This window comes from Scyliorhinus torazame, unplaced genomic scaffold, assembly GCF_047496885.1.
Source record: "Scyliorhinus torazame isolate Kashiwa2021f unplaced genomic scaffold, sScyTor2.1 scaffold_308, whole genome shotgun sequence".
In the NCBI taxonomy this organism is placed as follows: Eukaryota; Metazoa; Chordata; class Chondrichthyes; order Carcharhiniformes; family Scyliorhinidae; genus Scyliorhinus; species Scyliorhinus torazame.
Genome location: NW_027308035.1, coordinates 157,456 through 185,138, shown reverse-complemented (window position 1 = coordinate 185,138; position 27,683 = coordinate 157,456). Strand labels below are relative to the sequence as shown.

Here is a 27,683-nt window from a genome sequence, read left to right as displayed (position 1 = left end):
GAAAAAATGGGCATAATGGAGAGGAATTTAGCACTGAGAAGACAGAAAATAGGGAAATACATTTCACAAATACGAGAAAATAAGACACTAGGAAGATGAATTTCATGACTTTGTGTTACATGGATGCAATATTTTCTATAATACTGCAAATAGAATCTTACCTTTCGCCACTCCATGATATCTTTGAGTTTTCGGAACAGGAATATTCCTTTGCCCTGTGACCTTGCAACCTAAGTAGAACAGAAATGCTTTGTCAGCTACGAAACAGTTTTGAAGTGTGTGATGTGAAATCTCTATCTTTTCCCAGGCTGGGTACAGGTAGAATGGAATACGACCTGAAATTCATTGACTGATGTATGGTTGCTTTTATTGAACAGGCTTGTAGTGCAATTGGTCACAGCTTTTCTTCCTGTCCCAGAAAGCAATCTCAATGTACTGTCTACTCATCATCATCAGTTTTTTTTTTGCTGTTGAAGGAGCTTGTTCCTCACATGTAGAATCATCTGCTGTGTGATCTAGCATGGCTGAGAGCCCAATTGCAGATCTGCATGGTTTTCTACAGTATGGAATATTTTCTGACATTTTTCGGGCAAGCAAATTCTCCATTAGTCGATGCCAAAATCATGAAACGCGATTGGTCAGAGAATAGGTTCCGACGCATTAGCAGACCCAACCCGGTATTCTCCGGGGCCTCCACGATTCTCCTCCTCCGATGGGCTGAGTTCTGACAGCGCGGTTCACTTGTGCTTTATAAATCGCAAAACAGGGGGGGGTGACTGATGAAGGCGAGAGAGGAGGTAGGACATGGAGAGGCGAGACTGTGGGCTACTGGACACTGGCCGGGCTGGCTGGGAAGGGGGGAACCCTGCCAGGGCTGTGGAGGGGGAGTGGGGGGGGGGGGGGGGGAGAACAGGCCGAGTGACCCCCCCACGGGACTGGGGTGATGCCCAGGCATGGACCACCATTACCGCGTCCATCTTGCTGCGCACCCACTGACCACCCACCTTGGCCCATGGTTCTGCAGGATGACACCGGTGGGATGGGTGCCCCCAGCTCCCCGCCCACTGCCGCACCTCCCCTCACCTGGCTGCCACCCACTGGCGGCCCACCAAGGGCAACACCCACAGTAGCCACATGGAGGCTGCGGTTCGTACCCCTGGCGAGGAGCAGTGCCAGCCGACAGTACCCCGGCATATGGGACGGACTCCAGGACCAGAGGCCCCCATAGTGCTGACCACCAATGGGGCCAGGAGTGTGGGGATGGAGGGACATATGGGAGCAGAGCCCACAGTGCCAACTGGGGCCACCATGTAGCCCGGTGGATCTGGTTGGCATTGGGGTACACACACCATGCTAACATGTCGGCCTTTCACCCCCACCAGACAATGGATATTGAAATTCAACCAGCAATGGTGGCATTCCTCTTAACTGCTGCAGTTCTGGGGCTGTACGAGCTGGCGCTACTCGAGGAGGAGGAAGCTGCAGCAGTGGAGCATGCAGCAGCAGAGCGTGCCGTAGAGAATGGAGAGCGAGCTGCCCAACATGCCGAGGAGGAGGTGCCATGGAGACTCCGCATGAGGTCTCGTGTGTACTGGCGCCACCTGTCATTCGAGGACCTGCCGTACCGGGGATGTCGAAGACTCCGGCTGAGCAGAGAGACAGTGACACATAACTGCCAGCTGATGGCACACCTGGCACCATGGGGGTATAAGGGAGGACACCCACTCCCGCTGGTCAAGGTGACAGTTGTCCTGAACTTTTACGCAATGGGGACCTTCCAGGCACCGAGTGGGAGCCTGTTGGAATCTCACAGTCCTCAGTACATAGGTGCATCCGCGGCATCACGGAGTTTCTATATGCCCAGGTTGCTCCATACATCCACTTCAATGTGGACGCAGGGTGCCTGGGCAACGGGGTTCGCCGCCATCGCCGGGATGCCATCGCCATCGCCAGGGAGTGATCGATGGGATGCATGTCCCCTACGGGCACCTGCAGATGACAGGCCGCTCTACACCTAGCGAAAGGGGTTCCACTCGATGAATGCGCAGTTGACATGTGACCATCAGCTGCACATCATTCATGTCTGCGCCCGATACCCAGGCAGTGTGCACGATGCCGTCACCCTGGCACACTCGACGATTCCTGACATGTTTGAGACACCTCCCTGTCTGGAGGGGGATTGGCTCTGGTTGACAGGGGTTATCCGCTGCTGTCGTGACTGATGCCACCTCTCCGCAGCCCACAGACGGACGTTGAGACCCGCTACAACGATGCCCATGCAGCGACCTGGTCCGTGATCGAGCAGTGCTTCAGCCTCCTGAAGATGCGGTTCAGGTGTCTGGACCGTTCTGGAGGGGCCCTCCAGTATGACACTGGGACGGTTTCCCATATCGTAGTGGCCTGCTGTGCCCTCCACAACATTGCAGGCAGAGGGGCGATGTGCTGAAGGAGGAGGACCGCCAGGCCTCGTCCGACGAGGAGGATGCGGAGGAGGGCGAGGGTAGGCAGGACATGGAGCCCAGGCGAGCACGGGAGGCCACATGACATGTTCGCCAGGGCCAACCCGCACGGGACGCTCTGATCACCTCCAGGTGCACTTACTGGGGGCGGGATTATGGAGGTGGTGGACTGGCCACGGGTATGGACACCCCCCCACCCCCGTCACCCCCTGCCTGCAACTCCCACTGTGATGCATACCTGTTGCACTACGGGGTAGGGGCCCTGGGTTGGCAGTAACAGTTGGTCTGGTCCATGGGAGGGAGGATGATGACAACCCGCTCTGCGATGAGCTCTAGTGCTCCACATCATTTGGCAATGTTTGACTCCTGCTCACAGTAGTACTTTCCACCGTCCACCTGGGTGATCCCTGCATGCAAGCTGACCATTCCATCACACGGTACCACCGAATCCCTGGGGTGGCGGTGGTGGGATCGGTAGGGGGGAGGGCGGGCGGAGAGTTTTGGGGGGGGGTATGTGGAGCCCTGGCCACACACAAAGTGTTCGCCCATTTCTCACCCCTCCCACAAAACCAGCCAGCATAGACCAGCTAACCCCTCACACCCATCAGACAGTGCACCGAGGCCAATGTGAACGAGTATGCACAGATTTGTGCTCTAGCCCCTATAACTAAACTGTGCCCTGTATCCATGCCAACTTAATTAGCATCTAACTTCCTGGCCTTACGGGCCCCAACGCTACATGTTGGTGGTTCCCCAGACAGTACAGGAGTGGAGGTGGCTTGCAGTGATTCCCACCCGGCGACCTGGGTCCCCATTGGCGGGCGCCTTTTGGTGCGAGCGCGCCTGGATGGGCCCTGCTGCTGCTCGGGTGTCTCGGGTGGGGTGGTGCCGCCTCGTTCTGCCCGCTGCCCACCAGATGCACCAGGGGACAGAGGGGGTGGGGAGTCCGAGGTGCTGCACGGTAGCATTGTGGATAGCACAATTGCTTCACAGCTCCAGGGTCCCAGGTACAATTCCGGGTCACTGTCTGTGCAGAGTCTGCACATCCTCCCCGTGTGTGCGTGGGTTTCCTCCGGGTGCTCCGGTTTCCTCCCACAGTCCAAAGATGTGCAGGTTAGGTGGATTGGCCATGATAAATCGCCCTTAGTGTCCAAAATTGCCCTTAGTGTTGGGTGGGATTCATGGGTTATGGGGATAGGGTGGAGGTGTTGACCTTGGGTAGGGTGCTCTTTCCAAGAGCCGGTGCAGACTCGATGGGCCGAATGGCCTTCTTCTGCACTGTAAATTCTATGATATCTATGCTGCAAAGATCCGGCACCTCCCCGGCAGGAGTAACCGCATGGGCCCCATCATCTCCTCCTCCCTCGGAGTTGCTGATGGCCCCTGGGCTACTCCGTGAGGCAAGGGGGATAGTCCAGAGGAGGTTCACAAGAATGATCCCTGGAATGAACAGCTTGACGTATGAGGAACGGTTGAGAACTCTGGCTCTGTACTCATTGGAGTTTAGAATGATGAGGGGGGCCTTCTCCTGGGTATGGGAGGGGGGACAGTCTGATGCATGCAGCCAGGGCGTGGGCTGCTGGTGGCCTCAGTGGACAGGGCACCCGGCTGTGGCGGCCAGTATGGGTGCCAGCAAGTGGTGTAGGGTGGGGGTTCGGCCGCCCTCCGGGGTGGGGGAGAGAAGAGTTTCGGATATGTGGGATAGGTTTTGGTCCAGGGGCAAAGTGCTGCCCACTCACCCTGGCCGCCGAGGAGGTCGTGCAGGTCGGCCTGGATGGTGTTGCTGCTGGCACTGACCGACTCTGCCACCTGCGTCCAGGCACGATGAACGGCACCAGCTGGCAGCCTCCTTCCCGGGATAGGGTACAGGGGTACCCTCCTCTCCTTCACGCCGTCCAGGAAGGTCTCCAGCTCGGTGTCGGTGAAACGGGATGCCGCTCTCCTTGCTGCCATTTTGTTGGCTGAATGTGTGGGGAGTAAAGTGTGTATATGCGGCTGCAGCTTGTCTGACTCATGAGTGTGAATTGCGAAACTGGTGAATCCGGCACCGTTTCTCATCAGAATCGACTGTGTTCCACATGGCGCTGGTGCTAGCCCATAGCAGAATCGGTGCAGGTGCGGCGCCAGTTTTTCTGTCGTGAAATTCCACGAATTCTGCGTTGGCGTCAACTCGGAAATGGAGAATCCCGCCCTGGGAGTTTCTGCTGGCTCAGAAATATCGGGGAACTCTCTTTCTCCTTTATGTCCATCAATTCTGGCAGCTCTCTCCTCACTGGCAGCTCCTACTTTACCAGAAAATCTTGACACCATTTTTGCTTTTATGTGTACTCAATGTTGTCAATTACAATTTGCCACCAAAAGTTCTAATTTAGAATTAATTTGGCTTCAAATTTGACAGCAGCTCAAAGCGATCCAGCAGGATCTGAACAACCCGGCGCACTCAAAGCTATCCAGCATGATCAGAACTACCCAGCGCACTCAAAGCTATCCAGCACACTCAAAGCTATCCAGCACACTCAAAGCTATCCAGCACACTCAAAGCTATCCAGCAGGATCTGAACAACCCGGCGCACTCAAAGCTATCCAGCACACTCAAAGCTATCCAGCATGATCAGAACTACCCAGCGCACTCAAAGCTATCCAGCACACTCAAAGCTATCCAGTGCACTCAATGCGCTAAGCAGTCTGCATTGAAAAATGCAAGGAAATTAATTATTTAAATAATATTCAAATGTTTTCAATTATCATTTTGTGGAAAAAATTATTCAGCTATGCAATTCATGTTTGATTTAATTCGATTTATTGTCACGTGTACCGAGGTACAGTGAAAAGTATTGTTCTGCTTACAGTCCAGATAGATTGTTCCATATATGAAAAAAACATAGGACATACATTAATACACAATATAAATACATAGGGAAGAGGTGTTGGCAATTCTGGACAGGCTGAAAATAGATAAGTCCCCGGGACCTGATGGGATTTATCCTAGGATTCTCTGGGAGGCCAGGGAAGAGATTGCTGGACCATTGGCTTTGATTTTTATGTCATCATTGGATACAGGAATAGTGCCAGAGGACTGGAGGATAGCAAATGTGGTCCCTTTGTTCAAAAAGGGGAGCAGAGACAACCCTGGCAACTATAGACCGGTGAGCCTCACGTCTGTAGTGGGTAAAGTCTTGGAGGGGATTATAAGAGACAAGATTTATAATCATCTAGATAGGAATAATATGATCAGGGATAGTCAGCATGGCTTTGTGAAGGGTAGGTCATGCCTCACAAACCTTATCGAGTTCTTTGAGAAGGTGACTGAACAGGTAGACGAGGGTAGAGCAGTTGATGTGGTGTATATGGATTTCAGCAAAGCGTTTGATAAGGTTCCCCACGGTAGGCTATTGCAGAAAATACGGAGGCTGGGGATTGAGGGTGATTTAGAGATGTGGGTCAGAAATTGGCTAGCTGAAAGAAGACAGAGGGTGGTGGTTGATGGGAAATGTTCAGAATGGAGTTCAGTTACAAGTGGAGTACCACAAGGATCTGTTCTGGGGCCGTTGCTGTTTGTCATTTTTATCAATTACCTAGAGGAAGGCGCAGAAGGGTGGGTGAGTAAATTTGCAGACGATACTAAAGTCGGTGGTGTTGTCGATAGTGTGGAAGGAAGTAGCAGGTTACAGAGGGATATAGATAAGCTGCAGTGCTGGGCTGAGAGGTGGCAAATGGAGTTTAATGTAGTGAAGTGTGAGGTGATTCACTTTGGAAGGAAAAACAGGAATGTGGAATATTTGGCTAATGGAAAAGTTCTTGAAAGTGTGGATGAGCAGAGGGATCTAGGTGTCCATGTACATAGATCCCTGAAAGTTGCCACCCAGGTTGATAGGGTGGTGAAGAAGGCCTATGGAGTGTTGGCCTTTATTGGTAGAGGGATTGAGTTCCGGAGTCAGGAGGTCATGTTGCAGCTGTACAGAACTCTGGTACGGCCGCATTTGGAGTATTGCGTACAGTTCTGGTCACCGCATTATAGGAAGGATGTGGAGGCTTTGGAACGGGTGCAGAGGAGATTTACCAGGATGTTGCCTGGTATGGAGGGAAAATCTTATGAGGAAAGGCTGATGGACTTGAGGTTGTTTTCGTTAGAGAGAAGAAGGTTAAGAGGAGACTTAATAGAGGCATACAAAATGATCAGAGGGTTAGATAGGGTGGACAGTGAGAGCCTTCTCCCGCGGATGGAAATGGCTAGCACGAGGGGACATAGCCTTAAACTGAGGGGTAATAGATATAGGACAGAGGTCAGGGGTAGGTTCTTTACGCAAAGAGTAGTGAGGCCGTGGAATGCCCTACCTGCTACAGTGGTGAACTCGCCAACATTGAGGGCATTTAAAAGTTTATTGGATAAACATATGGATGATAATGGTATAGTGTAGGTTAGATGGCTTTTGTTTCGGTGCAACATCGTGGGCCGAAGGGCCTGTACTGCGCTGTATTGTTCTATGTTCTATATAGGCACGGGCATCGGGTAAAACATACGGAGTCAAGTACTACTCAGTAGAGAAGATGCTTGAAAAGATCAGTTTGTCCATAAGAGGGTCAATCAGGAGTCTGGTACAATATAAGAACATAAGAACTAGGAACAGGAGTAGGCCATCTGGCCCCTCGAGCCTGCTCCACCATTCAATGAGATCATGGCTGATCTTTGTGGACTCAACTCCACTCTCCGGCCCGTACACCATATCCCCGAATCCCTTTATTCTTCAGAAAGGTATCTATCTTTTTCTTAAAAACATTTAATGAAGGAGCCTCTACTGCTTCACTGGGCAAGGAATTCCAGAGATTCACAACCCTTTGGGTGAAGAAGTTCCTCCTAAACTCGGTCTTAAATCTACTTCCCCTTATTTTGAGGCTATGCCCCCTAGTTCTGATTTCCCCGACCAATGGAAACAACCTGCCCGCATCTATCCTATCTATTCCCTTCATAATTTTATATGTTTCAATCAGATCCCCCCGCATCCTTCTAAACTCCAATGAGTACAGTCCCAGTCTACTCAACCTCTCGTCATAATCTAATCCCCTCAACTCTGGGATCAACCTACTGAATCTCCTCTGCACTCCCTCCAGTGCCAATATGTCCTTTCTCAGAAGTGGGGAAGAAGCGGTTTTTGAACCTCTGGTGTGTGTTCTCAGAATTTTGTATCTCCTACCAGATGGAAGAGGTTGGAAGTGAGAATAACCCAGTGGAAGAGTTCTTTGATTATGCTACCCGCTTTCTCAAGGCAGCGGGACGTGTAGACAGTCAATGGATGTGAAGTGGTTTTGCAGGATATACTGGCTGTGTTCATGACTGTAGTTTCTTGCAGTCTTGGGCTGAGCAGTTGCCATACCAGGCTGTTAAGCAGCCAGATAGGATGCTTTCTATGGTGCATCTGTAAAAATTGGTAAGAGGCAATGCTGACACGCCGAATTTCCTTGGTTTCCTGAGGAAGTATAGGCAATGTTGTGCTTTCTTGGTCGTAGCATCGATGTGGGAGGTCCAGGATAGATTGTTGATGATGTGCACACCTAGAAATTTGAAGCTGTCAACCATCTCCAACTTGGCACCATTGATGCAGACAGGGGCATGTACGATACTTCGCTCCTTAGTTTTGCTGACATTGAGGGAGAGATTGTTGTCATTACACCACGCCACTAGGTTCTCTATCTCCCTCTTGTACTCTGACTCATCGTTATTCGAGATTCGACTCACTACGGTCGTGCCACCAGCAACGTGTCATCGCGACAGCACCACCTGATCACCAGCAGCTCTTAATCAGGTTTAATATCACGGCCTCTACTTTCCAGCCACCTCCCCTGGTCTCAGGTTCCAAAGTGGATAGAGGAGAAAGGGGAGGGGGAAAGCAGGGGAGTGTGTGAGAGAAAGGGGGAGGGGAAGTCGGGAAGGGGGCCAAGAAGAGGGATGGTGGGGAGGCAAAAGAGGGGAGGAAGGGGAAAGGAAGATGGGGGATACAAGGGAGGGGAGTAAGGGCAGCACGGTAGCACAGTGGTGAGCACTGTTGTTTCACAGCACCAGGATTCCAGGTTCGATTCCCTGCTGGGTCAGTGTCTGTGCGGAGTCTGCACCTTCTCCCCGTGTCTGCGTGGGTTTCCTCCGGGTGCTCCGGTTTCCTCCCACAGTCCAAAGATGTGCAGGTTGGGTGGATTGGCCATGATAAATTGCCCATAGTGTCCAAAGCAACAAGGTTAGGTGCGGTTACTGCATTACGGGGATAGATTGGAAGTGTGGGCTTAAATGGGGTGCTCTTTCCAAGGGCCGGTGCAGACTCAATCGGGCGAATGGCCTCCTTCTGCACTGTGAATGCTCTGATTCTATGATTCTGTAGATAGATTGTGTCTCATAGGCATAGAGGAGGGTAGATATTACGACAGCTTTATGCACAATATTCTGCGTGAAATGGCAAAATGTTGAGCTTGCTCTCGAAATTCTATTAGCCACCTCACTGTCAATGCAGACAACTCTGGAGATTATGCTTCCATGATAGGTAACTTTAGCTGCAGCTTTCACGATTACGTTATTGATAGTTATCATCAGAATTCAATGGTGGTTGGTGGAGTAAGGCTATTCATTCAATCCCCATTCAATGACGTATACTATGAACAGTGCGTGGCGTAACTGGGGGACGTGGGAATGGGTTATACTGTGGGCAGTGTGTGGAGTACCCGGGGAGCAGGGACTGGGGTACAGTATGGGCAGTGTGTGGAGCACCCGTGGAGCAGGGACCGGGGTACAGAATGGGCAGTGTGTGGAGCACGCGGGGAGCAGGGGCTGGGTACAGTGTGGGCAGTGTGTGGAGCACCCGTGGAGCAGGGACTGGGTACACTGTGGGCAGTGTGTGGAGTACCCAGGCAGCAGGGACTGGGGTAAATTGTGCGCAGTGTGCGGGCTACCCGGGGAGCAGGGAGAGGAGTACAAAGTGGGCAGTGTGTGGAGCACCCGGGGAGCAGGGAGAGGGGTACACTGTGCACAGTGTGCGGGCTACCCGGGGAGCAGGGACTGGGTACACTGTGGGCAGTGTGTGGAGTACGCGGGAGCAGGGACTGGGTACACTGTGGGCAGTGTGTGGAGTACCAGGGGAGCAGGGACAAGGGTACAGTGTGGGCAGTGTGTGGAGTACCTGGGGAGCAGGGACTGGGGTACACTGTGGACAGTGTGTGGAGTACCCGAGGAGCAGGGACAAGGGTACAGTGTGGGCAGTGTGTGGAGTAGGCAGGAGCAGAGACTGGGTACACTGTGGGCAGTGTGTGGAGTAGGCAGGAGCAGAGACTGGGTACACTGTGGGCAGTGTGTGGAGTACCCAGGAGCAGGGACTGGGGTACACTGTGGGCAGTGTGTGGAGTACCCGGGGAGCAGGGACAAGGGTACAGTGTGGGCAGTGTGTGGAGTATGGGGGAGCAGGGACTGGGTACACTGTGGACAGTGGGCAGGGTACCCCGGGGAGCAGGGACTGGGTACACTGTGGGCAGTGTGTGGAGTACCCGGGGAGCAGGGACTGGGTACACTGTGTGGAGTACGCGGGAGCAGGGACTGGGTACACTGTGGACAGTGGGCAGGGTACCCAGGGAGCAGGGACTGGGGTAGAGCGTGAGCAGTGTGCAAGGTACCCGGGCAGTTGGGACTGGGGTGCACTGTGAACAGTGTGTGGAGTACCCAGGGAGCAGGAGTACCCGGGGAGGAGTGACTGGGTTAAACTGTGCACAGTGGGCGGGCTACACGGGGAGCAGGGACTGGGGTACAGTATGGGCAGTGTGTGGAGAAGCCGGGGAGCAGGAGTACCCGGGGAGGAGGCACTGGGTTAAACTGTGCGCAGTGTGCGGGCTACCCGGGGAGCAGGGACTGTGTGCACTTTGGGCAGTGTGTGGGGACCCGGGGAGCAGGGACTGGGGTACATTATGGGCAGTGTGTGGAGTACCCGGGGAGCAGGGACTGGGGTACACCGTGAGCAGTGTGCGGGGGACCCGGGTGGCAGTGACTGGGGTACAGTGTGGGCAGTGTGTGGAGCACGCGGGGAGCAGGGACTGGGTACACTGTGGGCAGTGTGTGGAGTACCCAGGTTGCAGGGATTGGGGTACACTGTGGGCAGTGTGTGGAGTACCCGGTGAGCAGAGACTGGGGTACAGTGTGGACAGTGTGTGGAGCACCTGGGGAGCAGCGATGGGGATCACTGTGGGCAGTGTGCGGGGACCCAGGGAGCAGGGACTGGGGTACACTGTGGGCAGTGTGTGGAGTAGGCAGGAGCAGAGACTGGGTACACTGTGGACAGTGTGTGGAGCACCCGGCGAGCAGCAACTGGGGTACACTGTGGGCAGTGTGTGGAGTATCCAGGGAGCAGGGACTGGGGTACACTGTGGGCAGTGTGTGGAGTATCCAGGGAGCAGGGACTGGGGTACACTGTGGACAGTGTGTGGAGTACCCGGGGAGCAGGGACTGGGTTACAGTGTGGGCAGTGTGTGGAGTACCCAGGAGCAGGGACTGGGGTACACTGTGGGCAGTGTGTGGAGTACGCAGGAGCAGTGACTGGGTACACTGTGGACAGTGTGTGGAGCACCCGGCGAGCAGCAACTGGGGTACACTGTGGGCAGTGTGTGGAGTATCCAGGAGCAGGGACTGGGGTACATTGTGGGCAGTGTGTGGAGTAGGCAGGAGCAGAGACTGGGTACACTGTGGACAGTGTGTGGAGCACCCGGCGAGCAGCAACTGGGGTACACTGTGGGCAGTGTGTGGAGTATCCAGGGAGCAGGGACTGGGGTACACTGTGGACAGTGTGTGGAGTACCCGGGGAGCAGGGACTGGGGTACACTGTGGGCAGTGTGTGGAGTACCCAGGAGCAGAGACTGGGGTACACTGTGGACAGTGTGTGGAGCACCCGGGGAGCAGCGACTGGGGAACACTGTGGGCAGTGTGTGGAGTACCCGGGGAGCAGGGACTGGGTACACTGTGGGGAGTGTGTGGAGTACCCGGGGAGCAGGGACTGGGTTACAGTGTGGGCAGTGTGTGGAGTACCCAGGAGCAGGGACTGGGGTGCACTGTGGGCAGTGTGTGGAGTACCCGGGGAGCAAAGACTGGGGTACACTGTGGGCAGTGTGTGGAGTGCCTGGGGAGCAGGGACTGGGGTACACTGTGGGCAGTGTGTGGAGTACCCGGGGAGCAGGGACTGGGTACACTGTGGGCAGTGTGTGGAGTACCCGGGGAGCAAGGACTGGGGTACACTGTGGGCAGTGTGTGGAGTACCCAGGAGCAGGGACTGGAGTACACTGTGGGCACTGTGTGGAGTACCCGGGGAGCAGGGACTGGGGTACAGTGTGGGCAGTGTGTGGAGTACCCAGGAGCAGGGACTGGGGTACACTGTGGACATTGTGTGGAGCACCCGGGGAGCAGGGACTGGGATACACTGTGGGCAGTGTGTGGAGTACCCGGGAGCAGGGACGGGGTGCACAGTGGACAGTGTGTGGAGGACTCGGGGAGCAGGGACTGGGGTACAGTGTGGGCAGTGTGTGGAGCACCCGGGGAGCAGGGACTGGGTACACTGTTGGCAGTGTGTGGAGTACCCGGGGAGCAGGGACTGGGGTAGAGTGTGAGCATTGTGTGTAGAACCCGGGGAGCAGGGTCTGGGGTACAGTGTGGGCAGTTTGTGGAGCACCCGGGGAGCAGGGACTGGGGTACACTGTGGGCAGTTTGTGGAGCACCCGGGGAGCAGGGACTGGGTACACTGTGGGAAGTGTGTGGAGCACCCGGGGAGCAGGGACTGGGTACACTGTGGGCAGGGTGTGGAGTACCCGGGGAGCAGGGACTGGGGTACACTGTGGGCAGTGTGCGGAGTACGCGGGAGCAGGGACTGTGTACACCCTGGACAGTGGGCAGGGTACCCGGGGAGCAGGGACTGGGGTACAGTGTGGGCAGTGTGTGGAGTATGGGGGAGCAGGGACTGGGTACACTGTGGACAGTGGGCAGGGTACCCAGGGAGCAGGGACTGGGGTAGAGCGTGAGCAGTGTGCAAGGTACCCGGGCAGTTGGGACTGGGGTGCACTGTGAACAGTGTGTGGAGTACCCAGGGAGCAGGAGTACCCGGGGAGGAGTGACTGGGTTAAACTGTGCACAGTGGGCGGGCTACACGGGGAGCAGGGACTGGGGTACAGTATGGGCAGTGTGTGGAGAACCCGGGGAGCAGGCGTACCCGGGGAGGAGTGACTGGGTTAAACTGTGCACAGTGGGCGGGCTACACGGGGAGCAGGGACTGGGGTACAGTATGGGCAGTGTGTGGAGAACCCGGGGAGCAGGAGTACCCTGGGAGGAGGGACTGGGTTAAACTGTGGGCAGTGTGCGGGCTACCCGGGGAGCAGGGACTGGGGTACAGTGTGGGCAGTGTGTGGAGTATGGGGGAGCAGGGACTGGGTACACTGTGGACAGTGGGCAGGGTACCCCGGGGAGCAGGGACTGGGTACACTGTGGGCAGTGTGTGGAGTACCCGGGGAGCAGGGACTGGGTACACTGTGTGGAGTACGCTGGAGCAGGGACTGGGTACACTGTGGACAGTGGGCAGGGTACCCAGGGAGCAGGGACTGGGGTAGAGCGTGAGCAGTGTGCAAGGTACCCGGGCAGTTGGGACTGGGGTGCACTGTGAACAGTGTGTGGAGTACCCAGGGAGCAGGAGTACCCGGGGAGGAGTGACTGGGTTAAACTGTGCACAGTGGGCGGGCTACACGGGGAGCAGGGACTGGGGTACAGTATGGGCAGTGTGTGGAGAACCCGGGGAGCAGGAGTACCCGGGGAGGAGTGACTGGGTTAAACTGTGCGCAGTGTGCGGGCTACCCGGGGAGCAGGGACTGTGTGCACTGTGGGCAGTATGGGGGGACCCGGGGAGCAGGGACTGGGGTACACTATGGGCAGTGTGTGGAGTACCCGGGAGCAGTGACTGGGGTACACCGTGAGCAGTGTGTGGAGCACGCGGGGAGCAGGGACAGGGTACACTGTGGGCAGTGTGTGGAGTACCCAGGTTGCAGGGATTGGGGTACACTGTGGGCAGTGTGTGGAGTACCCGGGGAGCAGAGACTGGGTACACTGTGGGCAGTGTGTGGGTACCCGGGGAGCAGGGAGAGGGGTACAGTCAGGGCAGTGTGTGGAGCACCCGGGGAGAAGGGACTGGGTTCACTGTGGGCAGTGTGTGGAGTACCCGGGAGCAGGGACGGGGTGCACTGTGGGCAGTGTGTGGAGTAACCGGCGAGCAGGGACTGGGGTACACTGTGGGCAGTGTGTGGAGGACCCGGGGAGCAGGGACTGGGGTACAGTGTGGGCAGTGTGTGGAGTACCCGGGGAGCAGGGACTGGGTACACTGTGGGCAGTGTGTGGAGTACCCGGGGAGCAGGGACTGGGGTACACTGTGGGCAGTGTGTGGAGTACCCGGGGAGCAGGGACTGGGATACACTGTCGGCAGTGTGTGGAGTACCCGGGGAGCAGGGACTGGGGTACATTGTGGGCAGTGTGTGGAGTATCCAGGAGCAGGGACTGGGGTACACTGTGGGCAGTGTGTGGAGTACGCAGGAGCAGAGGCTGGGTATACTGTGGACAGTGTGTGGAGCACCCGGCGAGCAGCAACTGGGGTACACTGTGGGCAGTGTGTGGAGTATCCAGCGAGCAGGGACTGGGGTACACTGTGGCCAGTGTGTGGAGTACCCGGGGAGCAGGGACTGGGTTACAGTGTGGACAGTGTGTGAAGTACCCGGGGAGCAGGGACTGGGGTACACTGTGGGCAGTGTGTGGAGTACGCAGGAGCAGAGACTGGGTACACTGTGGACAGTGTGTGGAGCACCCGGCGAGCAGCAACTGGGGTGCACTGTGGGCAATGTGTGGAGTATCCAGGAGCTGGGACTGGGGTACACTGTGGGCAGTGTGTGGAGTACGCAGGAGCAGAGACTGGGTACACTGTGGACAGTGTGTGGAGCACCCGGCGAGCAGCAACTGGGGTACACTGTGGGCAGTGTGTGGAGTATCCAGGGAGCAGGGACTGGGGTACACTGTGGACAGTGTGTGGAGTACCCGGGGAGCAGGGACTGGGGTACACTGTGGACAGTGTGTGGAGTACACGGGGAGCAGGGACTGGGGTACACTGTGGGCAGTGTGTGGAGCACCCAGGAGCAGAGACTGGGGTACACTGTGGACAGAGTGTGGAGCACCCGGGGAGCAGCGACTGGGGTACACTGTGGGCAGTGTGTGGAGTACCCGGGGAGCAGGGACTGGGTACACTGTGGGGAGTGTGTGTAGTACCCGGGGAGCAGGGACTGGGTTACAGTGTGGGCAGTGTGTGGAGTACCCAGGAGCAGAGACTGGGTACACTGTGGGCAGTGTGTGGAGTACCCGGGGAGCAAGGACTGGGGGACGCTGTGGGCAGTGTGTGGAGTACCCAGGAGCAGGGACTGGGGTACACTGTGGGCACTGTGTGGAGTACCCGGGGAGCAGGGACTGGGGTACACTGTGGGCACTGTGTGGAGTACCCGGGGAGCAGGGACTGGGGTACAGTGTAGGCAGTGTGTGGAGTACCCAGGAGCAGGGACTGGGGTACACTGTGGACATTGTGTGGAGCACCCGGGGAGCAGGGACTGGGGTACAGTGTGGGCAGTGTGTGGAGTACCCGGGGAGCAGGGACTGGGGTACACGGTGGGCAGTGTGTGGAGTACCCTGGGAGCAGGGACTGGGGTACACTGTGGGCAGTGTGTGGAGTACCCGGGGAGCAGTGACTGGGTACACTGTGGGCAGTGTGTGGAGTACCCGGGGAGCAAGGACTGGGTTACACTGTGGGCAGTGTGTGGAGTACCCAGGAGGAGGGACTGGGGTACACTGTGGGCACTGTGTGGAGTACCCGTGGAGCAGGGACTGGGGTACAGTGTGGGCAGTGTGTGGAGTACCCAAGAGCTGGGAATGGGGTACACTGTGGACATTGTGTGGAGCACCCGACGAGCAGGGACTGGGATACACTGTGGGCAGTGTGTGGAGTACCCGGGAGCAGGGACGGGGTGCACTGTGGACAGTGTGCGGAGGACCCGGGGAGCAGGGACTGGGGTACAGTGTGGGCAGTGTGTGGAGTACCCGGGGAGCAGGGACTGGGGTACACTGTGGGCACTGTGTGGAGTACGCAGGAGCAGAGACTGGGTACACTGTGGGCAGTGTGTGGAGTACGCAGGAGCAGAGAGTGGGTACACTGTGGACAGTGTGTGGAGTACCCGGCGAGCAGCAACTGGGGTACACTGTGGGCAGTGTGTGGATTATCCAGGGAGCAGGGACTGGGGTACACTGTGGACAGTGTGTGAGGTACCCGGGGAGCAGGGACTGGGTTACAGTGTGGGCAGTGTGTGGAGTACCCAGGAGCAGGGACTGGGCTACACTGTGGGCAGTGTGTGGAGTACTCAGGAGCAGAGACTGGGTACACTGTGGACAGTGTGTGGCGCACCTGAAGAGCAGCAACTGGGGTAGACTGTGGGCAGTGTGTGGAGTACCCTGGGAGCAGGGACTGGGGTACACTGTGGTCAGTGTGTGAAGTACGCAGGAGCAGAGACTGGGTACACTGTGGACAGTGTGTGGAGTACGCAGGAGCAGGGACTGGGGTACACTGTGGGCAGTGTGTGGAGTACGCAGGAGCAGAGGCTGGGTACACTGTGGACATTGTGTGGAGCACCCGACGAGAAGCAACTGGGGTACACTGTGGGCAGTGTGTGGAGTATCCAGGGAGCAGGGACTGGGGTACACTGTGGGGAGTGTGTGGAGTACCCGGGGAGCAGGGACTGGGGTACACTGTGGACAGTGTGTGGAGTACCCGAGGAGCAGGGATTGGGGTACACTGTGGGCAGTGTGTGGAGTACCAGGAGCAGAGACTGGGGCACACTGTGGACAGTGTGTGGAGCACCCGGGGAGCAGCGACTGGGGTACACTGTGGGCAGTGTGTGGAGTACCCGGGGAGCAGGGACTGGGCACACTGTGTGGAGTGTGTGGAGTACCCGGGGAGCAGGGACTGGGTTACAGTGTGGGCAGTGTGTGGAGTACCCAGGAGCACGGACTGGGGTGCACTGTGGGCAGTGTGTGGAGTACCCGGGGAGCAGAGACTGGGGTACACTGTGGGCAGTGTGTGGAGTCCCCGGGGAGTAGGGACTGGGGTACACTGTGGGCAGTGTGTGGAGTACCCGGGGAGCAGGGACTGGGTACACTGTGGGCAGTGTGTGGAGTACCCGGGGAGCAAGGACTGGGGTACACTGTGGGCAGTGTGTGGCGTGCCCAGGAGCAGGGACTGGGGTACACTGTGGGCACTGTGTGGAGTACCCGGGGAGCAGGGACTTGGGTACACTGTGGACATTGTGTGGTGCACCCGGGGAGCAGGGACTGGGATACACTGTGGGCAGTGTGTGGAGTACCCGGGGAGCAGGGACGGGGTGCACTGTGGGCAGTGTGTGGAGTACCCGGGAGCAGGGACTGGGATACACTGTGGGCAGTGTGTGGAGTACGCGGGAGCAGGGACGGGATGCACTGTGGACAGTGTGCTGAGGACCCGGGGAGCAGGGACTGGGGTACAGTGTGGGCAGTGTGTGGAGCACCCAGGGAGTAGGGACTGGGTACACTGTCGGCAGTGTGTGGAGGACACGGGGAGCAGGGACTGGGTACACTGTGGGCAGTGTGTGGAGAACCCGGGGAGCAGGGACTGGGGTACACTGTGGGCAGTGTGTGGAGTACCCGGGGAGCAGGGACTGGGTACACTGTGGGGAGTGTGAGGAGTACCCGGGGAGCAGAGACTGGGTTACAGTGTGGGCAGTGTGTGGAGTACCCAGGAGCAGGGACTGGGGTGCACTGTGGGCAGTGTGTGGAGTACCCGGGGAGCAGAGACTGGGGTACACTGTGGGCAGTGTGTGGAGTACCCGGGGAGCAGGGACTGGGGTACACTGTGGGCAGTGTGTGGAGTACCCGGGGAGCAGGTACTGGGTACACTGTGGGCAGTGTGTGGAGTACCCGGGGAGCAAGGACTGGGGTACACTGTGGGCAGTGTGTGGAGTACCCAGGAGCAGGGACTGGGGTACACTGTGGACATTGTGTGGAGCACCCGGGGAGCAGGGACTTGGATACACTGTGGGCAGTGTGTGGTGTACCCGGGAGCAGGGACGGGATGCACTGTGGACAGTGTGCGGAGGACCCGGGGAGCAGGGACTGGGGTACAGTGTGGGCAGTGTGTGGAGTACCCGGGAGCAGGGACTGGGGTACACTGTGGGCAGTGTGTGGAGCACCCGGGGAGTAGGGACTGGGTACACTATGGGCAGTGTGTGGAGTACACGGGGAGCAGGGACTGGGTACAAAGTGGGCAGTGTGTGGAGTTCCCGGGGAGCAGGGACTGGGGTTCACTGTGGGCTGTGTGTGGAGTACCCGGGGAGCAGGGACTGGGTACACTGTGGGGAGTGTGTGGAGTACCCGGGGAGCAGGGACTGGGTACACTGTGGGCAGTGTGTGGAGTACCCGGGGAGCAGGGACTGGGTACACTGTGGGCAGTGTGTGGAGTACCCAGGAGCAGGGACTGGGGTGCACTGTGGGCAGTGTGTGGAGTACCCGGGGAACAGAGACTGGGGTACACTGTGGGCAGTGTGTGGAGTACCCGGGGAGCAGGGACTGGGGTACACTGTGGGCAGTGTGTGGAGTACCCGGGGAGCAGGGACTGGGTACACAGTGGGCAGTGTGTGGAGTAGCCGGGGAGCAAGGACTGGGGTACACTGTGGGCAGTGGGTGGAGAACCCAGGAGCAGGGACTGGGGTACACTGTGGGCACTGTGTGGAGTACCCGGGGAGCAGGGACTGGGGTACAGTGTGGGCAGTGGGTGGAGTACCCAGGAGCAGGGTCTGGGGTACACTGTGGACATTGTGTGGAGCACCCGGGGAGCAGGGACTGGGATACACTGTGGGCAGTGTGTGGAGTACCCAGGAGCAGGGACGGGGTGCACTGTGAACAGTGTGCGGAGGACCCGGGGAGCAGGGACTGGGGTACAGTGTGGGCAGTGTGTGGAGTACCCGGGGAGCAGGGATGGGGTACACTGTGGGCAGTGTGTGGAGCACCCGGGGAGTAGGGACTGGGTACACTGTGGGCAGTGTGTGGAGCACCTGGGGAGCAGCGACTGGGGATCACTGTGGGCAGTGTGCGGGTACCCGGGGATCAGGGAGAGGGGTACTGTCAGGGCATTGTGTGGAGCACCTGGGGAGAAGGGACTGGGTTCACTGTGCGCAGTGTGTGGAGTACCCGGGAGCAGGGACGCGGTGCACTGTGGGCAGTGTGTGGAGTAAACGGCGAGCAGGGACTGGGGTACACTGTGGGCAGTGTGTGGAGGAACCGGGGAGCAGGGACTGGGGTACAGTATGGGCATTGTGTGGAGTACCCGGGGAGCAGGGACTGGGTACACTGTGGGCAGTGTGTGGAGTACGCAGGAGCAGGGACTGGGGTACACTGTGGGCAAAGTGTGTGGCGTACCCAGGGAGCAGGGACTGGGTACACTGTGGGCAGTGTGTGGAGTACCCGGGTAGCAGGGACTGGGGTACACTGTGGGCAGTGTGTGGAGTACGCAGGAGCAGAGACTGGGTACACTGTGGACATTATGTGGAGCACCCGGCGAGCAGCAACTGGGGTACACTGTGGGCAGTGTGTGGAGTACCCGGGGAGCAAAGACTGGGTTACAGTGTGGGCAGTGTGTGGAGTACCCAGGAGCACGGACTGGGGTACACTGTGGGCAGTGTGTGGAGTACCCAGGAGCAGGGACTGGGGTACACTGTTGGCAGTGTGTGAAGTACGCAGGAGCAGAGACTGGGTACACTGTGGACAGTGTGTGGAGCACCCGGCGAGCAGCAACTGGGGTACACTGTGGGCAGTGTGTGGAGTACCCGGGGAGCAGAGATTGGGGTACACTGTGGGCAGTGTGTGGAGTACCAGGAGCAGAGACTGGGGTACACTGTGGGCAGAGTGTGGAGTACCCAGGAGCACGGACTGGGGTGCACTGTGGGCAGTGTGTGGAGTACCCGGGGAGCAGAGACTGGGGTACACTGTGGGCAGTGTGTGTGGAGTACCCGGGGAGTAGGGACTGGGGTACACTGTGGGCAGTGTGTGGAGTACCCGGGGAGCAGGGACTGGGTACACTGTGGGCAGTGTGTGGAGTACCCGGGGAGCAAGGACTGGGGTACACTGTGGGCAGTGTGTGGCGTGCCCAGGAGCAGGGACTGGGGTACACTGTGGGCACTGTGTGGAGTACCCGGGGAGCAGGGACTGGGGTACACTGTGGACATTGTGTGGTGCACCCGGGGAGCAGGGACTGGGATACACTGTGGGCAGTGTGTGGAGTACCCGGGGAGCAGGGACGGGGTGCACTGTGGGCAGTGTGTGGAGTACCCGGGAGCAGGGACTGGGATACACTGTGGGCAGTGTGTGGAGTACGCGGGAGCAGGGACGGGATGCACTGTGGACAGTGTGCTGAGGACCCGGGGAGCAGGGTCTGGGGTACAGAGTGGGCAGTGTGTGGAGCACCCGGGGAATAGGGACTGGGTACACTGTCGGCAGTGTGTGGAGTACACGGGGAGCAGGGACTGGGATACACTGTGGGCAGTGTGTGGAGAACCCGGGGAGCAGGGACTGGGGTACACTGTGGGCAGTGTGTGGAGTACCCGGGGAGCAGGGACTGGGTACACTGTGGGGAGTGTGTGGAGTACCCGGGGAGCAGAGACTGGGTTACAGTGTGGGCAGTGTGTGGAGTACCCAGGAGCAGGGACTGGGGTGCACTGTGGGCAGTGTGTGGAGTACCCGGGGAGCAGAGACTGGGGTACACTGTGGGCAGTGTGTGGAGTACCCGGGGAGCAGGGACTGGGGTACACTGTGGGCAGTGTGTGGAGTACCCGGGGAGCAGGTACTGGGTACACTGTGGGCAGTGTGTGGAGTACCCGGGGAGCAAGGACTGGGGTACACTGTGGGCAGTGTGTGGAGTACCCAGGAGCAGGGACTGGGGTACACTGTGGACATTGTGTGGAGCACCCGGGGAGCAGGGACTGGGATACACTGTGGGCAGTGTGTGGAGTACCCGGGAGCAGGGACGGGATGCACTGTGGACAGTGTGCGGAGGACCCGGGGAGCAGGGACTGGGGTACAGTGTGGGCAGTGTGTGGAGTACCCGGGAGCAGGGACTGGGGTACACTGTGGGCAGTGTGTGGAGTACCCGGGGAGCAGAGACTGGGGTACACTGTGGGCAGTGTGTGGAGTTCCCGGGGAGCAGGTACTGGGTACACTGTGGGCAGTGTGTGGAGTACCCGGGGAGCAAGGACTGGGGTACACTGTGGGCAGTGTGTGGAGTACCCAGGAGCAGGGACTGGGGTACACTGTGGACATTGTGTGGAGCACCCCGGGAGCAGGGACTGGGATACACTGTGGGCAGTGTGTGGAGTACCCGGGAGCAGGGACGGAATGCACTGTGGACAGTGTGCGGAGGACACGGGGAGCAGGGACTGGGGTACAGTGTGGGCAGTGTGTGGAGTATCCGGGAGCAGGGACTGGGGTACACTGTGGGCAGTGTGTGGAGTACACGGGGAGCAGGGACTGGGTACACAGTGGGCAGTGTGTGGAGTTCCCGGGGAGCAGGGACTGGGGTACACTGTGGGCTGTGTGTGGAGTACCCGGGGAGCAGGGACTGGGTACACTGTGGGGAGTGTGTGGAGTACCCGGGGAGCAGGGACTGGGTACACTGTGGGCAGTGTGTGGAGTACCCGGGGAGCAGGGACTGGGTACACTGTGGGCAGTGTGTGGAGTACCCAGGAGCAGGGACTGGGGTGCACTGTGGGCAGTGTGTGGAGTACCCGGGGAACAGAGACTGGGGTACACTGTGGGCAGTGTGTGGAGTACCCGGGGAACAGAGACTGGGGTACACTGTGGGCAGTGTGTGGAGTACCCGGGGAGCAGGGACTGGGGTACACTGTGGGCAGTGTGTGGAGTACCCGGGGAGCAGGGACTGGGTACACAGTGGGCAGTGTGTGGAGTAGCCGGGGAGCAAGGACTGGGGTACACTGTGGGCAGTGGGTGGAGTACCCAGGAGCAGGGACTGGGGTACACTGTGGGCACTGTGTGGAGTACCCGGGGAGCAGGGACTGGGGTACAGTGTGGGCAGTGGGTGGAGTACCCAGGAGCAGGGACGGGGTGCACTGTGAACAGTGTGCGGAGGACCCGGGGAGCAGGGACTGGGGTACAGTGTGGGCAGTGTGTGGAGTACCCGGGGAGCAGGGATGGGGTACACTGTGGGCAGTGTGTGGAGCACCCGGGGAGTAGGGACTGGGTACACTGTGGGCAGTGTGTGGAGCACCTGGGGAGCAGCGACTGGGGATCACTGTGGGCAGTGTGCGGGTACCCGGGGATCAGGGAGAGGGGTACAGTCAGGGCATTGTGAGGGGCACCTGGGGAGAAGGGACTGGGTTCACTGTGGGCAGTGTGTGGAGTACCCGGGAGCAGGGACGCGGTGCACTGTGGGCAGTGTGTGGAGTCAACGGCGAGCAGGGACTGGGGTGCACTGTGGGCAGTGTGTGGAGTACCCGGGGAGCAGGGACTGGGTACACTGTGGGCAGTGTGTGGAGTACGCAGGAGCAGGGACTGGGGTACACTGTGGGCAAAGTGTGTGGCGTACCCAGGGAGCAGGGACTGGGTACACTGTGGGCAGTGTGTGGAGTACCCGGGGAGCAGGGACTGGGGTACACTGTGGGCAGTGTGTGGAGTACGCAGGAGCAGAGACTGGGTACACTGTGGACATTATGTGGAGCACCCGGCGAGCAGCAACTGGGGTACACTGTGGGCAGTGTGTGGAGTACCCGGGGAGCAAAGACTGGGTTACAGTGTGGGCAGTGTGTGGAGTACCCAGGAGCACGGACTGGGGTACACTGTGGGCAGTGTGTGGAGTACCCAGGAGCAGGGACTGGGGTACACTGTGGGCAGTGTGTGAAGTACGCAGGAGCAGAGACTGGGTACACTGTGGACAGTGTGTGGAGCACCCGGCGAGCAGCAACTGGGGTACACTGTGGGCAGTGTGTGGAGTACCCGGGGAGCAGAGATTGGGGTAAACTGTGGGCAGTGTGTGGAGTACCAGGAGCAGAGACTGGGGTACACTGTGGGCAGTGTGTGGAGTACCCAGGAGCACGGACTGGGGTGCACTGTGGGCAGTGTGTGGAGTACCCGGGGAGCAGAGACTGGGGTACACTGTGGGCAGTGTGTGTGGTGTACCCGGGGAGTAGGGACTGGGGTACACTGTGGGCAGTGTGTGGAGTACCCGGGGAGCAGGGACTGGGTACACTGTGGGCAGTGTGTGGAGTACCCGGGGAGCAAGGACTGGGGTACACTGTGGGCAGTGTGTGGCGTGCCCAGGAGCAAGGACTGGGGTACACTGTGGGCACTGTGTGGAGTACCCGGGGAGCAGGGACTGGGGTACACTGTGGACATTGTGTGGTGCACCCGGGGAGCAGGGACTGGGATACACTGTGGGCAGTGTGTGGAGTACCCGGGGAGCAGGGACGGGGTGCACTGTGGGCAGTGTGTGGAGTACCCGGGAGCAGGGACTGGGATACACTGTGGGCAGTGTGTGGAGTACGCGGGAGCAAGGACGGGATGCACTGTGGACAGTGTGCTGAGGACCCGGGGAGCAGGGACTGGGGTACAGTGTGGGCAGTGTGTGGAGCACCCGGGGAGTAGGGACTGGGTACACTGTCGGCAGTGTGTGGAGTACACGGGGAGCAGGTACTGGGTACACTGTGGGCAGTGTGTGGAGAACCCGGGGAGCAGGGACTGGGGTACACTGTGGGAAGTGTGTGGAGTACCCGGGGAGCAGGGACTGGGTACACTGTGGGGAGTGTGTGGAGTACCCGGGGAGCAGAGACTGGGTTACAGTGTGGGCAGTGTGTGGAGTACCCAGGAGCAGGGACTGGGGTGCACTGTGGGCAGTGTGTGGAGTACCCGGGGAGCAGAGACTGGGGTACACTGTGGGCAGTGTGTGGAGTACCCGGGGAGCAGGGACTGGGGTACACTGTGGGCAGTGTGTGGAGTACCCGGGGAGCAGGTACTGGGTACACTGTGGGCAGTGTGTGGAGTACCCGGGGAGCAAGGACTGGGGTACACTGTGGGCAGTGTGTGGAGTACCCAGGAGCAGGGACTGGGGTACACTGTGGACACTGTGTGGAGCACCCGGGGAGCAGGGACTGGGATACACTGTGGGCAGTGTGTGGAGTACCCGGGAGCAGGGACGGGATGCACTGTGGACAGTGTGCGGAGGACCCGGGGAGCAGGGACTGGGGTACAGTGTGGGCAGTGTGTGGAGTACCCGGGAGCAGGGACTGGGGTACACTGTGGGCAGTGTGTGGAGTACCCGGGGAGCAGAGACTGGGGTACACTGTGGGCAGTGTGTGGAGTACCCGGGGAGCAGGGACTGGGGTACACTGTGGGCAGTGTGTGGAGTACCCGGGGAGCAGGTACTGGGTACACTGTGGGCAGTGTGTGGAGTACCCGGGGAGCAAGGACTGGGGTACACTGTGGGCAGTGTGTGGAGTACCCAGGAGCAGGGACTGGGGTACACTGTGGACATTGTGTGGAGCACCCGGGGAGCAGGGACTGGGATACACTGTGGGCAGTGTGTGGAGTACCCGGGAGCAGGGACGGGATGCACTGTGGACAGTGTGCGGAGGACCCGGGGAGCAGGGACTGGGGTACAGTGTGGGCAGTGTGTGGAGTACCCGGGAGCAGGGACTGGGGTACACTGTGGGCAGTGTGTGGAGCACCCGGGGAGTAGGGACTGGGTACACTATGGGCAGTGTGTGGAGTACACGGGGAGCAGGGACTGGGTACACAGTGGGCAGTGTGTGGAGTTCCCGGGGAGCAGGGACTGGGGTACACTGTGGGCTGTGTGTGGAGTACCCGGGGAGCAGGGACTGGGTACACTGTGGGGAGTGTGTGGAGTACCCGGGGAGCAGGGACTGGGTACACTGTGGGCAGTGTGTGGAGTACCCGGGGAGCAGGGACTGGGTACACTGTGGGCAGTGTGTGGAGTACCCAGGAGCAGGGACTGGGGTGCACTGTGGGCAGTGTGTGGAGTACCCGGGGAACAGAGACTGGGGTACACTGTGGGCAGTGTGTGGAGTACCCGGGGAGCAGGGACTGGGGTACACTGTGGGCAGTGTGTGGAGTACCCGGGGAGCAGGGACTGGGTACACAGTGGGCAGTGTGTGGAGTAGCCGGGGAGCAAGGACTGGGGTACACTGTGGGCAGTGGGTGGAGTACCCAGGAGCAGGGACTGGGGTACACTGTGGGCACTGTGTGGAGTACCCGGGGAGCAGGGACTGGGGTACAGTGTGGGCAGTGGGTGGAGTACCCAGGAGCAGGGTCTGGGGTACACTGTGGACATTGTGTGGAGCACCCGGGGAGCAGGGACTGGGATACACTGTGGGCAGTGTGTGGAGTACCCAGGAGCAGGGACGGGGTGCACTGTGAACAGTGCGCGGAGGACCCGGGGAGCAGGGACTGGGGTACAGTGTGGGCAGTGTGTGGAGTACCCGGGGAGCAGGGATGGGGTACACTGTGGGCAGTATGTGGAGCACCCGGGGAGTAGGGACTGGGTACACTGTGGGCAGTGTGTGGAGCACCTGGGGAGCAGCGACTGGGGATCACTGTGGGCAGTGTGCGGGTACCCGGGGATCAGGGAGAGGGGTACAGTCAGGGCATTGTGTGGAGCACCTGGGGAGAAGGGACTGGGTTCACTGTGGGCAGTGTGTGGAGTACCCGGGAGCAGGGACGCGGTGCACTGTGGGCAGTGTGTGGAGTAAACGGCGAGCAGGGACTGGGGTACACTGTGGGCAGTGTGTGGAGGAACCGGGGAGCAGGGACTGGGGTACAGTATGGGCAGTGTGTGGAGTACCCGGGGAGCAGGGACTGGGTACACTGTGGGCAGTGTGTGGAGTACGCAGGAGCAGGGACTGGGGTACACTGTGGGCAAAGTGTGTGGCGTACCCAGGGAGCAGGGACTGGGTACACTGTGGGCAGTGTGTGGAGTACCCGGGGAGCAGGGACTGGGGTACACTGTGGGCAGTGTGTGGAGTACGCGGGAGCAGAGACTGGGTACACTGTGGACATTATGTGGAGCACCCGGCGAGCAGCAACTGGGGTACACTGTGGGCAGTGTGTGGAGTACCCGGGGAGCAAAGACTGGGTTACAGTGTGGGCAGTGTGTGGAGTACCCAGGAGCACGGACTGGGGTACACTGTGGGCAGTGTGTGGAGTACCCAGGAGCAGGGACTGGGGTACACTGTGGGCAGTGTGTGAAGTACGCAGGAGCAGAGACTGGGTACACTGTGGACAGTGTGTGGAGCACCCGGCGAGCAGCAACTGGGGTACACTGTGGGCAGTGTGTGGAGTATCCAGGGAGCAGGGACTGGGGTACACTGTGGACAGTGTGTGGAGTACCCGGGGAGCAGGGACTGGGGTACACTGTGGACAGTGTGTGGAGTACCCGGGGAGCAGAGATTGGGGTACACTGTGGGCAGTGTGTGGAGTACCCAGGAGCAGAGACTGGGGTACACTGTGGACAGTGTGTGGAGCACCCGGGGAGCAGCGACTGGGGTACACTGTGGGCAGTGTGTGGAGTACCCGGGGAGCAGGGACTGGGTACACTGTGGGGAGTGTGTGGAGTACCCGGGAAGCAGGGACTGGGTTACAGTGTGGGCAGTGTGTGGAGTGCCCAGGAGCAGGGACTGGGGTGCACTGTGGGCAGTGGTGGAGTACCCGGGCAGCAGAGACTGGGGTACACTGTGGGCAGTGTGTGGAGTACCCGGGGAGCTGGGACTGGGGTACAGTGTGGGCAGTGTGTGGAGTACCCGGGGAGCAAGGACTGGGGTACACTGTGGGCAGTGTGTGGAGTACCCAGGAGCAGGGACTGGGGTACACTGTGGGCACTGTGTGGAGTACCCGGGGAGCAGGGACTGGGGTACAGTGTGGGCAGTGTGTGGAGTACCCAGGAGCAGAGACTGGGGTACACTGTGGACATTGTGTGGAGCACCCGGGGAGCAGGGACTGGGATACACTGTGGGCAGTGTGTGGAGTACCCGGGAGCAGGGACTGGGTGCACTGTGGACAGTCTGCGGAGGACCCGGGGAGCAGGGACTGGGGTACAGTGTGGGCAGTGTGTGGAGTACCCGGGGAGCAGGGACTGGGGTACACTGTAGGCAGTGTTTGGAGCAGCCGGGGAGTAGGGACTGGGTACACTGTGGGCAGTGTGTGGAGAACACGGGGAGCAGGGACTGGGTACACTGTGGGCAGTGTGTGGAGTACCCGGGGAGCAGGGACTGGGGTACACAGTGGGCAGTGTGTGGAGCACCCGGGGAGTAGGGACTGGGTACACAGTGGGCAGTGGGCAGTGTGTGGAGCACCCGGGGAGTAGGGACTGGGTACACTGTGGGCAGTGTGTGGAGAACACGGGGAGCAGGGACTGGGTACACTGTGGGCAGTGTGTGGAGTGCCCAGGGAGCAGGGACTGGGTACACTGTGGGCAGTGTGTGGAGTACCCGGGGAGCAGGGACTGGGGTACACTGTGGGCAGTGTGTGGAGTACCCGGGGAGCAGGGAGTGGGTTACAGTGTGGGCAGTGTGTGGAGTACCCGGGGAGCAGGGACTGGGTTACAGTGTGGCCAGTGAGTGGAGTACCCAGGAGCAGGGACTGGGGTACACTGTGGACAGTGTGTGGAGCACCTGGGGAGCAGCGACTGGGGTACACTGTGGGCAGTGTGTGGAGTACTCGGGGAGCAGGGACTAGGTACACTATGGGCAGTGTGTGGAGTACCCGGGGAGCAGGGACTGAGGTACACTGTGGGCAGTTTGTGGAGTACCCGGGAAGCAGGGACTGGGGTACAATGTGGGCAGTGTGTGGAGTACCCAGGAGCAGGGACTGGGGTACACTGTGGACAGTGTGTGGAGCACACGGGGAGCAGGGACTGAGGTAGAGTGTGAGCAGTGTGTGGAGTACCCGGGGAGCAGGGACTGGGTATACTGAGGGCGGTGTGTGGAGTACCCGGGGAGCAGGGACTGGGGTACACTGTGGGCAGTGTGTGGGGTATCTGGGAGAGTAGGGACTGGGGTACAGTACGGGCAGTGTGTTGGGTATTTGGGAGAGTAGGGACT

General features: G+C 59.3%; 1 protein-coding gene across 1 annotated transcript in view; it reads right to left on the bottom strand.

The window, feature by feature from the left end:
* LOC140406142 (probable tubulin polyglutamylase TTLL9) overlaps positions 1 to 27,683 on the bottom strand; it is a 223,315-nt gene that overhangs the window by 39,264 nt on the left and 156,368 nt on the right. The window contains exon 4 of the mRNA XM_072494285.1: positions 162 to 230. Within this exon, the coding sequence (XP_072350386.1) occupies positions 162 to 230 (69 nt within the window). The remainder of the gene's footprint in view (positions 1 to 161; positions 231 to 27,683) is intronic.